At 42.2% G+C, this 14,243-nt stretch overlaps 1 protein-coding gene across 3 annotated transcripts in view; it reads left to right on the top strand.

Moving 5' to 3' along the window:
* Window positions 1-14,243, top strand: part of LOC132889736 (corticotropin-releasing factor receptor 2) — a 191,202-nt gene that overhangs the window by 163,590 nt on the left and 13,369 nt on the right. For all 3 annotated transcript variants that reach the window (XM_060926535.1, XM_060926543.1, XM_060926552.1), the window contains exon 10: window positions 8,854-8,989. In XM_060926535.1, coding sequence (XP_060782518.1) covers window positions 8,854-8,989 — 136 coding nt within the window. The remainder of the gene's footprint in view (window positions 1-8,853; window positions 8,990-14,243) is intronic.

Consider the following 14,243-nt stretch of genomic DNA (forward strand, 5'->3'; position numbering starts at 1 on the left):
ATACTGTGTGCTCAAATCCAGCCAAATGCAGCCAAACGGATTGGTCGGCATTTCATAATACAGATGGACAATGACCCAAAACATAAAGCCAAAGCAACCCAGGAGTTTATTAAAGCAAAGAAGTGGAATATTCTTGAATGGCCAAGTCAGTCACCTGATCTCAACCCAATTGAGCATGCATTTCACTTGTTAATGACTAAACTTCAGACAGAAAGGCCCACAAACAAACAGCAACTGAAAACCGCTGCAGTAAAGGCCTGGCAGAGCATTAAAAAGGAGGAAACACAGCGTCTGGTGATGTCCATGAGTTCAAGACTTCAGGCAGTCATTGCCAACAAAGGGTTTTCAACCAAGTATTAGAAATGAACATTTTATTTACAATTATTTAATTTGTCCAATTACTTTTGAGCCCCTGAAATGAAGGGATTGTGTTTAAAAAATGCTTTAGTTCCTCACATTTTTATGCAATCATTTTGTTCAACCCACTGAATTAAAGCTGAAAGTCTGAACTTCAACTGCATCTGAATTGTTTTGTTCAAAATTCATTGTGGTAATGTACAGAACCAAAATTAGAAAAATGTTGTCTCTGTCCAAATATTTATGGACCTAACTGTATGTTACCTCTGGGTGATATTATTCGTAAACATTGTATTAGTTTCCACTGTTATGCTGATGACACATAGTTGTATGTTTCTGCAAAACCTGATGAGAGACATCAGTTTAATAGAATTGAGGAATGCGTGAAGGACATTAGACACTGGATGCTTATTAACTTCCTTCTGCTTAACTCTGACAAGACTGAAGTACTTGTACTCGGACCACATGCAGCTAGAAGTAAGTTTTCTGATTCCACAGTAACTCTGGATGGCCTTTCTGTTTCTTCACGTGCAGCAGTAAAAGACCTCGGAGTGATTATTGACCCCAGTCTTTCATTCGAAACTCACATTGATAACATCACCCGGATAGCTTTCTTTCATCTCAGAAATATTGCTAAGATAAGAAATTTAATGTCACTACATGGTGCGGAAAAACTAGTTCATGCTTTCGTTCCCTCCAGGTTGGATTATTGTAATGCCTTACTGTCTGGATGTTCCAATAAGTGCATAAACAAGCTCCAGTTAGTTCAAAATGCAGCAGCAAGAGTCCTTACTAGAACCAGAAAATATGACCCCATCACCCCTGTCTTATCCACACTGCATTGGCTCCCAATCAAATTTCGTATTGATTATAAAGTACTACTATTGACCTTTAAAGCACTGAATGGTCTTGCACCACAGTACCTGAGTGAACTTCTGGTTCTCTATGACTTGCCACGCCTACTTAGATCAAAAGGTGCAGGCTATCTGCTGGTACCTCGTATAGTGAAGGCTACATCAGGGGGCGGAGCCTTTTCTTACAAAGCCCCACAGTTATGGAACAGCCTTCCAAGTAATGTTCGGGAATCAGACACAGTCTCAGTGTTTAAGTCTCGGCTGAAATCATATCTGTTTAGTCAAGCCTTGTGTTAATGGTGTTTATGAGGTAAAGGTGTAGATCTGGAGGATCCTCAGACATAGAGTGTTTTGGTAAACTGGGATGTATGGATGCTGTCAGTCCCCCACTCACTTGCTCACTCGAGTTTGTTGACGGTGTAGTGGCTGGCTGCTTTATGTCCCGGGGCTCCCTCATGCCTGTGTTACCTTCTGGCTCTCCCCTTTTAGTTATGCTGTCATAGTTAGTTGCCGGAGTCCCTGCTTGTACTCAGTGCAATATGTATACTGTTCCTACTTATTCAGGTGACATTGGGCATACCTAACAACCTGTGTTTTCTCTCCCTCTCTCCCCCTCCCTCTGAGTTACATGTTGGTCCTGGGATCGAGATGCTGACCTCTTCTGCTCCTTGGACCTGCTTGATCCATCCTGGTGCCCTGTGTCTGGTTGGAGTCTCATTGCATCGCTCCTGTGGAGGACGGCCCCATGAGGACAGTTGAAAGTCACACCTGGAGGACGCCCTGGACTCTTACAGTCATGCTTTTATGGCTGAGGACTACAGTTGACTTGCTAACTTTAGGACTGCAGTTGTCATGAACAGTTTTGCACTCAAGTTTCCATCAATGAAGAGTTTATAACATCAACAAAACTGTCTTCATGTTAAAACTGTTAATATTATAGTCATGCTGTCTGTTGTTGCCCAAATGAGGATGGGTTCCCTTTTGAGTCTGGTTCCTCTTGAGGTTTCTTCCTCATGTCATCTGAGGGAGTTTTTCCTTGCCACCGTCGCCACAAGCTTGCTCATTGGGGATAGATTAGGGATAAAATTAGCTCATGTTTTAAGTCGTTCAAATTCTGTAAAGTGGCTTTGCAACAATGTTTATTGTTAAAAGCGCTATACATATAAACTTGACTTGACTTGAATCTTGTGGTCCTCCATCCATACCTTGATTGACCTGGCTGTGTGGTATGGAGCACTGTCCTGATGGAAAACCCAATCCTCAGAGTTAGGGAACATTGTCAGAGCAGAAGGAAGCAAGTTTTCTTCCAGGATAACCTTGTACATGGCTTAATTCATGTATCCTTCACAAACAAAACTCTGCCCCATTCCAGTCTTGCTGAAGCACCTCCCGATCATCACCGATCCTCCACCAAATTTCACAATGGGTGTGAGACACTGTGGCTTGTAGGCCTCTCTAGGTCTCCATCTTACCATTAGATGACCAGGTGATGGGAAAAGCTGAAAACTGGACTCATCAGAGAAGATGACCTTACTCCAGTCCTCTGCAGTCCTTATGGTCTTCAGCAAACCTCAGCCTGGCTCTTCTGTACTTCTCAGTAATGAAGGGCTTTTTTCAAGCTTTGCATGACTTCAACCCCGCCTGAAGGAACCTGTTTCGAACCGTCCTTGCTGTGCACTTAACCCCAGCTGCCATTTGCCATTCTTTTTGCAGGTCACTTGATGTCATCCTACAGTTGGTGAGTGACATTTGAAGTAGTTGATGATCATCCCATTCAGTGGAGAGTCGTTTTTGCCCTCTGCCAGTCTGTAACTTTGTTGTCCCTAATGTCTACTGCTTGACTTTATTCTTATCTACGACCGTCTTTGAAATTTTGAGGATGGAAGCAACCTGATGCTTGCTGTATCCCTCTGCCAGTAAAGCCACCCTTCTTTTTCTGACTTCTTTTTCTCACTCAAAATTTTTCTTTTTCACCCTTTTGGTATGATGAATAGATATTTTTGTATTCCAATTAAATTTAAGGTACTACTACTAGCACTGTAAATTGGTTCTATTGCAAGAGGACCACAGCAGTGGTTTTTATACTTTTCCTCATTAAATAAAATTTGGTTCCAGTGATCACCTAATCAGTACATCATTAAGTAAAATGAGGTGTGCTTGTATTGGAATTTCAGCACAGATACTGGCTCAAAATAGCAGCCATACATAGAGGTGCTGATTTAAGAAAAACTGAAGTGGTCTCTTTTTTCCAGGGCTGTATATAGCATCAAATATGTATATTAAGTGAAGCCGAGAGCCACTGGAACAGTGCAATAATGATGTTGAATCTAAATTTTGTCTCTCTCTATCATGCTATTCCATTGGTTCTCGTTATGGTTCTGGCCAGTCGGCAACGAGCTCACATATTACAACAAATCATGCCAGTATTTGTAAAAAACCATGCATGCTCTGGTGATGACAAACAATGAAAATGCCAAAGAAAAAAAAATTGCTATGACAACAAGTTCAAGGCAACTTGGTCATCGGATTGTCCATGTATCAAAGCATCGAGGCAAGGAGAGAAGCATGAATGTTATCAAGTATGTCAGTCCAATTTCTTGGTCAATTTTCTTCAAATAAGACACTCAGAATGCACAAGAATGAACCATTTTACAGTCTTTTTTTTTTTTTCAAAATTATCTGGGGAGCATGCCCCTAGACCCCCCTAGAAGGCCATGACTGCATCACGCTATCTGATCTACTGCTTTTCATTCTCTGGGGGTTGGTAAGTATGTGGAAACTAATGTACAGTATGTGCCCAAGAAACTAAAACTTCTACAGTGGGAACAATGATCCTTCTATGTTGTCTGCCATGTTGCACTGTGATTCAGTATTGCGCTAGTTTACAGACATCACTTTATTTCAGCTAATAACTCAATAATTTGCTTTGAGTGTTAAGCGAGTGTATCCATGTGTATCCATGTGTTAAGCAAGTGTATCCATGGTTGTGAAAGGATTTGGTAGGACAGGGAGGAGAAAGCAGAGAAAAGTGTTTGTTGTTCCTGTCCCTCAGCCCACCATACAGTTCTCTTATCCACCCACACGATGAGCTGCTGTACACTGAGAGCCAGGGCAATTAGTGTCTACCTGTCATGTGTGCTTCCTGTCAAGCATGTGCCTTCCTTATTGTTTTGATCATGGTGGTGTTGAGCTCCTGCCGCTGGAGTGGAGGTTGCCGCAACCATCATACCCCGCTGCCCCGCTCTATCATACAGCCATCAGAAGCATACCAGATTCAAATGAAACATTTTAATTTTTGCTGGTGTTTATAAGATTACAGCACCTTGCATTCACACCCACTTTGAACATTTCCACATGTTGTCGTGTAATGACCTGGAACTGCTCATCACCCTGAAAGCACCATCTGTACTGTGAAGCATGGTGATGGTAGCATCACATTAACAGTTACGCTTTGCCTCTTGGTTGCTTCTATGACTAAGTCCGTCTTTACTTGGTCACTCATATCTGATAAACAGCCTTCTCTAAGCAGAGTCACAGTTGTGCCATTTTCTTTTAATTTTTTTATTAATAGATTTATTGTTTGGCAAGATGTACAAAAAAACATTTTTATTGAACTTTATTGATTAATATTTTTCCCAGAGGCGGCACGGTGGTGTAGTGGTTAGCACTGTCGCCTCACAGCAAGAAGGTCCGGGTTCGAGCCCCGTGGCCGGCGAGGGCCTTTCTGTGTGGAGTTTGCATGTTCTCCCCGTGTCCGCGTGGGTTTCCTCCGGGTGCTCCGGTTTCCCCCACAGTCCAAAGACATGCAGGTTAGGTTAACTGGTGACTCTAAATTGAGCGTAGGTGTGAATGTGAGTGTGAATGGTTGTCTGTGTCTATGTGTCAGCCCTGTGATGACCTGGCGACTTGTCCAGGGTGTACCCCGCCTTTCACCCATAGTCAGCTGGGATAGGCTCCAGCTTGCCTGCGACCCTGTAGAACAGGATAAGTGGCTAGAGATGATGAGATGAGATGAGATTTTTCCCAGAACCTTGTTCCAGACTTGATGCTGTGAAACTTTCTAGCTTAAGCTGGCTAAAGGCTCAAACATCATCTTCATAGTTTTAGTCTCAGACTCCACCCACTGGCCACAGAACATCTAATAACTTTTGCACACTGCTTCAGCCACAGTCTTCAGAATTTGGCAGGCTGCAATCTGATTGGCTCTCCATGCAGACCTTTGAAAACTGTCAAAAAAAAGAGTTTTCAGTGCACAAAAGTCATGGAAATAAAAAAAAAAAAGTAATGACATCCCATTACAAGTAAATAAGATTGCTTCACATTTGTCAAAGAACTGTGGGAAAATGTCTGTTTGATTGTTTAAAATGTCCATCAACTGACCTTGTTCAATTAAAGTAGTTCATTCTTCTCCATGTTTAATGACAAAATATATGAAGTGAGTGAGGTCCTCATGCAGTATGTTTTAAAGCTTGGCATCATGCCCGTGTGGCTGAAAGGATGAGTGACTCAGTCTTTATAAACAGTTTGATTTACTGAATAGTTTTACTGCACTTTGGCTTAATGAGTGAGCAGGATGACCTAAAGTAACCTAATTATCATAATGAGATGTGTCATCAGTTTTATGGGTGACCGTCTTCTCATCTCATCTCATTATCTCTAGCCGCTTTATCCTGTTCTACAGGGTCGCAGGCAAGCTGGAGCCTATCCCAGCTGACTACGGGTGAAAGGCGGGGTACACCCTGGACAAGTCGCCAGGTCATCACAGGGCTGACACATAGACACAGACAACCATTCACACTCACATTCACACCTACGCTCAATTTAGAGTCACCAGTTAACCTAACCTGCATGTCTTTGGACTGTGGGGAAAACCGGAGCACCCGGAGGAAACCCACGCGGACATGGGGAGAACATGCAAACTCCGCCCAGAAAAGCCCTCGCCGGCCACGGGGCTCGAACCTGGACCTTCTTGCTGTGAGGTGACAGCGCTAACCACTACACCACCGTGCCGCCCGGGTGACCATCTTTAGGTTAATAAACAAAAAGAATTTTATATTATAAATAACAATTTTGCTTTAGGATTTCTTTATACAACCCCAAATCAGAAAAAAGTTGGGATGGTATTAAAATTAAAATTATGCCATGCGATGGTATTGAAATTGAAATTAAAACTGAAAACAATGGTTTGTAAATAATCTTTTACCTGTATTGCACTCAAAACAATACAACAGCACATTATTTGATGTTTTACCTCATGAATTTTATTGTTTTTTCAAAATAAACACATTTCAGTTTTGATTCTTGCAACACATTTAAAAAAAAAAAGTTGGGATGGTGAAGCATTTACCACTTTATAATGTTTCCATTCCTTCTCACATCTCTGTGGGCCTCCGTCAGTCAAGGATGACCATGGAATACATCTTCGTTTCTGTCCATTCTGTCGATTCTTGTCTGTATTTGTCATGTCTTGTCTGTTCTGTCTGTATGGGTAGAACAATGCCGCCTGTGACTGTAGAGACCAATACGGGAGTAACAGTCTCTGTCACAAAGGTCACATCTGTGTGTGTGGTCGCTGGTCTGTTAGAGTTGATTTGTTCTTTTCTTCGCGCCGCACTCATCAACTTTTCTTCCCCGAACTTGAGGTGCTGCTTCAGGATGCTTCTTCAGCTTGTGGGGTCAGCTGCAAGGCCTTCCCAGGATTCGGTATCGATGTCCAGTGCTTTCATGTCTCTCTTCACAACATCCTTGTATCACAGCTTTGGGCAGCTAGTGCTTCTCTTCCTGGCTGCCAACTTGCCGTAAAGGATGTCTTTTGGGATACGGCCATGCTCCACTCGGTGGACATGCCCATTCCAGCGGAGTCTGCACTATGAGCATGGTATGCATGCTGGGGAGACTAGCACAGCACAGGACAGGACCTTGGCATTGGACAATCTGTCCTGCCAGGTAATACACAGGATGTGATGAATGCTTCTCAGATGAAAGCTCCTGTCTGGCATATGTGGTCCATGTCTTGCTGCTGTAGAGCAGTGTGCTGATGACACAAGCATTATATACTGCCATCTTTGTTTTCACCATCAACTTGGGGTTTGTCCATACTTTAGTTGTAAGGCGTGTGAGTGTTGTAGCTGCCTTCCCAATCCTCTTGTCAATTTCAGTGTCCAGGGAAAGATTGTCAGTGATGGTGGAGCCTAGGTAGGTAAACTGATGGACAACATCAAGTTCATAGTCATCAATAATGATGATTGGTGGTCCCTCTGTATCCTGTTCAAGGACGTTAATCTTCTTTAGGCTGATGATGAATCCAAAGTCCTTACAGGCCTGGGAGAAGCAGTCCATTTGTGACTGCAGTTCCTGCTGAGAGTGGGCCACAACAGCCGCATCATCAGCAAAAAGCATGTCTCTGATGAGGACTTCACATACCTTGGTCTTGGCTTTGAGGTAGGCAAGATTAAACTGCCTGCCATCTGATCTAGTCCACAGGTAGAGTCCCTCTGTTGTAGCGTTAAATGCATGCTTTAGTAGAGTAAAGAAGATCCCAAAGAGTGTGGGAGCAAAGATACAACCCTGTTTGATGCCACTGCAGATATCAAAGGGCTCAGAGGCACTGCTGTTGAACTGCACAGTCTCATTCATGTTGGAGTGGAAAGATACGATCAAGCTCAGCAGTTTTGATGGGCAGCCAATCTTTGGAAGCTTCTTGAACAGGTTGTCTCTGCTGACTAGATCGAACGCCTTAGTGAGGTCAATAAAGGTCACATACAGGGACATCTGCTGTTCTCAGAGCCTAAATAAATAAAAATGAACCTGTTAATTAAAACTTTTTGTCTTAAAAACATCTCAAAGACGTCATGAATTCTCCATTTTTTTTTTTAAATGAAGTTGACCAATAAAACATGAAATATCTTGGATTCATTATGTCTGCAAAGAAATACAAGTCAAAGTACATTTACAAATCACTGCTTTCATTTTTTATTTGCATTTTCCACACTGTCCCAAATGTTCTGATTTGGGGTTATAAATGGATAGTCATCCATCCATCTGTGTATCTCTCCATGAACAACTGATTAATACTCAGTTCATCGCATCCATGACATGTAGACCCCATGGCATTTTTCACTACCATTTACCCATTGAAGTATTGTTCCATCCAACCATGCACTCATCCATTAACAGAACATTAATACATGATTCATAACATTTTAGATTCCATGACATTTTTAATCCATACATCCATATACCCATCTGTCTATCCATCTATCCACCCACCTATTAGTCCATCCATTCATGCCTCCATCCATCCTTCTGTTTATCCACCATCCATCCATCAACTCCCTGATGAGTCCATACATTCATGCATCAGTCCATGCACTAATCCACTTCATCCACTCATTCATTCATTCATTCATCCATCCATCAGCCCATGCACTAATCCATTCAGAAAACATTAATTCTTGGACCCCAGTATTCTTTCTGTTGCTTTAGGACAACGTTGTGCAGAAGTGGGTTAAACATAAACTCTGATGTTATCAGATGTAATGTTCCTCATTAAGTCTAATGCTGGTTATTAGTTATTGAATTGGAGTCTGTCAGATTGACAGCTAATCTAATTAACTCTCTCTCTCTCTCTCCCTCTCTCTAGGAAAGCAGTGAAGGCAACGTTAGTGCTGCTTCCTCTGCTTGGCATCACATACATGCTGTTCTTTGTGAATCCTGGAGATGATGACATCTCACAGATCGTCTTTATTTATTTCAATTCCTTCCTGCAGTCCTTTCAGGTATGATGTACACACACAATGATGTACCATTGTGTGTGTGTGTGCACATTCACAGAATACACACAGTATACATCATACTAGGATTTTTTAAAACATCTCGGTGTCAGTGCTGGGTTTATAAACAGTTCACCAACCAAATATCTCCTTGCAAACAGCCAATAGGAAGAAGACTAGAGAACAATTAGTCTTAGAATCAGAGACTTATTTAAGTGGGGAAAGTTCCTGGTGCTGCGGCACGGTGGTGTAGTGGTTAGCGCTGTCGCCTCACAGCAAGAAGGTCCGGGTTCGAGCCCCGTGGCCGGCAAGGGCCTTTCTGTGCGGAGTTTGCATGTTCTCCCCGTGTCTGCGTGGGTTTCCTCCAGGTGCTCCGGTTTCCCCCACAGTCCAAAGACATGCAGGTTAGGTTAACTGGTGACTCTAAATTGACCGTAGGTGTGAATGTGAGTGTGAATGGTTGTCTGTGTCTATGTCTCAGCCCTGTGATGACCTGGTGACTTGTCCAGGGTGTACCCCGCCTTTCGCCCGTAGTCAGCTGGGATAGGCTCCAGCTTGCCTGCGACCCTGTAGAACAGGATAAAGCGGCTAGAGATGATGAGATGAGAAGTTCCTGGTGCTCAGAGATGGGTTACGCAGCTACTTAAAGGATTTTTGGTCTTTGCATTCAGATTATTAAAATCTCCTGTACAGAGTTCACACCTCCGAGGTCATGAGGTTTTTCTTGACTGGAAGCATCTGAGTTGGAGTTTTTCACAAGCGTCTAGACCACTGCCTTTAAACACAAACATGCACCTTTACACCTGGGGGAAAAAAATGGAGACTGCAGAAGTAACTAATGTTTTTTTGTAGTGATTGTTTTAACATAAAAGAAAGAGACACTTTACAAATGAAAAATAAATAAAATCATAGGATGGGTTGAAATATAACCCCAATTCCAAAAAAGTTGGGACGCTGTGTAAAACATAAATAAAAACAGAGTGTAAAGAGTTGCAAATCATGGAAACCCTGTGTTTCATTGAAAATAGTACAAAGACAACATATCAAATGTTGAACTGAAAAAATTTGTTTTTTGAAAAATCTATGCTCATTTTGAATTTGATGTCAGCAACACATTTCAGAAAAGTTGGGACAGGAGCAACAAAGGACTGAAAAAGTTGTGTAATGCTAAAAAAAACCTAATTAGTTTAATTAGCAATAGGTCAGTAACATGATTGGGTATAAAAAGTGCATCCCAGAGAGGCGGAGTGTCTCAGAAGTAAAGATGGGGTGGGGTTCACCGCTCTGTGAAAGACTGCATGGGCAAACAGTGCAACAATTTACAAAGAAGGTTTCTCAATGTAAAACTGCAAAGAATTTGTGGATCACATCATCTATGGTCCATAATATCATTAAAAGATTCAGAGAATCTGGAGAAATCTCTGCATGCAAGAGACAAGGCTGAAAACTGACATTGGATGCCTGTGATCTTCAGGACCTCAGGAGACACTGCATGAAAAGCAGACACATGTCTGTAGTGGAAATCACTGTATGGGCTCAGGAACACTTCAGGAAACCATCATCGGTGAAAACAGTTCATTAATGCATCCACAAATGCAAGTTAAAACCAGATATAAACAATAACCAGAAACACTACCACCTTCTCTGGCTCCGAGCTCTTTTACAAGGGACTGAGGTGAAGTGGAAAACTGTCCCGAGGTCTGATGAATCAAAAGTAGAAATTCTTTTTAGAAATCACGGACACCACATCCTCCAGGCTAAAGAGGAGAGGAACTGTCCATCCAGGTTGAATGATATATACAGGTTTTGGAGTAACACACTGCCACCCAGACAACATCTTTTTCAGGGAAGGCCTTCCTTCTTTCAGCAAGACAATGCCAAAACGCTTTCTGCACATATTAAAACTGCACAGCTCTATAGTAAGAGTCCAGGTGCTAAACTGGCCTGCCTGCAGTCCAGACCTGTCTAAAACATGTGGTGCATTGTGAAGCACAAAATATGACAAAGGAGACCCCAAATTGTTGAGCAACTGAAATTGTATATCAGGCAAAAAAAAGGGACAACATTACTTTTTCAAATCTGTGAGTTGCAAAAGTATGTGAACCTTTGCTTTCAGTATCTGGTGTGACCCCCTTGTGCAACAATAACTGCAACTAAACATTTCCGGTAACTGTTGATCAGTCCTGCACACTGACTTGGAGGAATTTTAGCCCTTTCCTCTATACAGAACAGCTTCAACTCTGGGATGTTGGTGGGTTTCCTCACATGAACTGCTCGCTTCAGGTCCTTCCACAACATTTCGATTGGATTAAGGTCAGGACTTTGACTTGGCCATACCAAAACATTAAATTTATTCTTCTTTAACCATTCTTTGGTAGAACAACTTGTGTGCCTAGGGTCGTTGTCTTGCTGCATGACCCACCTTCTCTTGAGATTCAGTTTATGAACCGATGTCCTGACATTTTCCTTTAGAATTCAAAGTCAAGTCAAAGTCCTTCCCACACCATTCATGGTGCGTTTGGTGGCACCAATCTCCATTTCGTAGCCCTCTCACCTATATTACATAGCTAGGGTTAGAGTGGGGGGGGCTAGTCCTCTGGTAATCACGAAAGTTTGACTCCTCACACGCATCTGTATTGCAGCGTGCCTTGCCAGATGGCAGAAGGCACCATTTTTATGATGGTCTTTGGTATGACCCAACCGTGAGTAGAACTTGCGATCTCCCAAACGAGAGGCAGAGACGCTAACCACTAGGCCAATTCCCGGTCAGTGGCTTTAGAATTCACTGGTATAATTCAGAATTCATTGTTCCATCAATGATGACAAGCCGTCTTGGCCCAAATGCAGCAAAACAGACCCAAACCATGATCCTACCACCACCACATTTCACGGATGGGATAAGGTTCTTATGTTGGAATGCAGGGTTTTCCTTTCTCCAAACATAACGCTTCTCATTTAAACCAAAAGTTGTATTTTGGTCTCATCTGTCCACAAACCATTTTTTTTCCAATAGCCTTCTGGCTTGTCCATGTGATCTTAACAAACTGCAGACAAGCAGCAATGTTCTTTTTGGAGAGCAGTGGCTTTCTCCTTGCAACCCTGCCATGCACACCATTGTTGTTCAGTGTTCTCCTGATGGTGGACTCATGAACATTAACATTACCCAATGTGAGAGAGGCCTTCAGCTGCTTAGAAGTTACACTGGGGTCTTTTGTGACCTTGCCAATTCTTACACACCTTGCTCTTGGAGTGATCTTTGTTGGAGCAGTGGCTTTCTCCTTGCAACCCTGCCATGCACACCATTGTTGTTCAGTGTTCTCCTGATGGTGGACTCATGAACATTGGCTAATGTTAATGTGAGAGAGGTCTTCAGTTGCTTAGAAGTTACCTTGGGGTCCTTTGTGACCTCGCCGACTATTACACACCTTGCTCATGGAGTGATCTTTGTTGGTCGACCACTCCTGGGGAGGGTAACAATGGTCTTGAATTTCCTCCATTTGTACACAATCTGTCTGACTGTGAATTGGTGGAGTCCAAACTCTTTAGAGATGGTTTTGGAACCTTTTCCAGCCTGATGAGCATCAACAACGCTTTTTCTGAGGTCCTCAGAAATCTCCTTTATTTGTGCCATGATACACTTCCACAAACGTGTTGTGAAGATCAGACTTTGATAGATCCCTGTTCTTTAAATAAAACAGGGTGCCCACTCACACCTGATTGTCATCCCATTGATTGAAAACACCTGACTCTAATTTCACCTTCAAATTAACTGCTAATCCTAGAGTTTCACGCACTTTTGCCACTCACAGATATGTAATATTGGATCATTTTCCTCAATAAATAAATGACCAAGTATAATATTTTTGTCTCATTTGTTTAACTGGGTTCTCTTTATCTACTTTTAGTCAAGTCAAGTTTATTTGTATAGCGCTTTTACCAATAAACACTGTCGCAAAGCAGCTTTACAGAATTTGAACAACTTAAAACATGAGCTAATTTTATCCCTAATCTATCCCCAGTGAGCAAGCCTGTGGCGACGGTGGCAAGGAAAAACTCCCTCAGACACAAAAAAACCAATAACAGTGAAGGGGAGCGCTATAAAGATATGTAAGGAATGGGGGTAAAGTGGAGAAAATAAGAGTGAATGAATGGGAATGAAAGGGGGAAAAAAAGTCAGGAGTCACTTTTCTTCGGGCAAGTTTGATAGGATATGACGGTTTAACACGAGTCAAATACACGTGATGTGAGTGGTAAGATGGCGGCCAGATGGTTTTACTCGTCTCTACAGTGGGGAATAGTCTCTGAGCTCTCCAGATTTTATATCGAGCTCAGTGGGGTTTACGCAGCATATTCACAGGACAGCTAATGTTATCTACTTCCTGCACAAATGCAAATAAATACAAATCAAGACTTAAACCTAGTATGTTATTTTCTTTTGTACAATAAGATATATACGCCTTCTAACCTGCACACATACTGTACTACACTGACCAAAAATATCAGCGCACCGTATCCAGTTTTGGTCCCATGCTTCATTAACAGAAATAAAGCAGAATCACGCTGGTTTTTCAGCAGGTCTCTTTAGAACACTGTGTCACACAGTTGTGTTCTTTTATTATAGCACCTACTGACGCCTGAAACCAAATGTGTGAAATGCGTCTCCTCCATATTACCAGTGATAAAAATCCAGTAATTTCACCACTCACAAAACCTTTCTGTGTGTCGTCTGGTGCAGAAAATTATATCTGTAGCCATAATCATGCGGCTCCTGCACTTTGAAATCTTGCCAGATCTCCATGTTGATCATTCACCAATAATGTATTTAAAAACATTCCTGCCTGCATCGCACCTTTGTTTATGGACAATGAGAACCTGTGAGAATTGTGTCATCCCATTCACATTGAAGTCGACCCTTTTCTGGTCTTAAGAGGTGGGTCGTGGAGGTCAGTGTGAGGTGACACAAAATGAAAGTGGGTATAACCTTGGTAGGACTCGGTTTGGCTGTTGAATATGGAAGAGATTTAGCTTTTTCATCCTAATTTTTACTAGAACATATATGGAACTGAGAATTAGGTTAAAAAAAACACTGTGTCAGACTTTATTAATAAAGAATGATGAAATATTGTTTGAGGGATATGAAATGCCCTTTGGACAGAGATGATGCATGAAGCGAATTTCATGACATAATAATTCATATTAACAGAGACAGGGTGTGTGTGTGTGTGTGTGTGTGTGTGTGTGTGTGTGTGTGTGTGTGTTG

The sequence above is a fragment of the Neoarius graeffei genome, chromosome 1 (genome assembly GCF_027579695.1).
Source record: "Neoarius graeffei isolate fNeoGra1 chromosome 1, fNeoGra1.pri, whole genome shotgun sequence".
Lineage (NCBI taxonomy): Eukaryota > Metazoa > Chordata > Actinopteri > Siluriformes > Ariidae > Neoarius > Neoarius graeffei.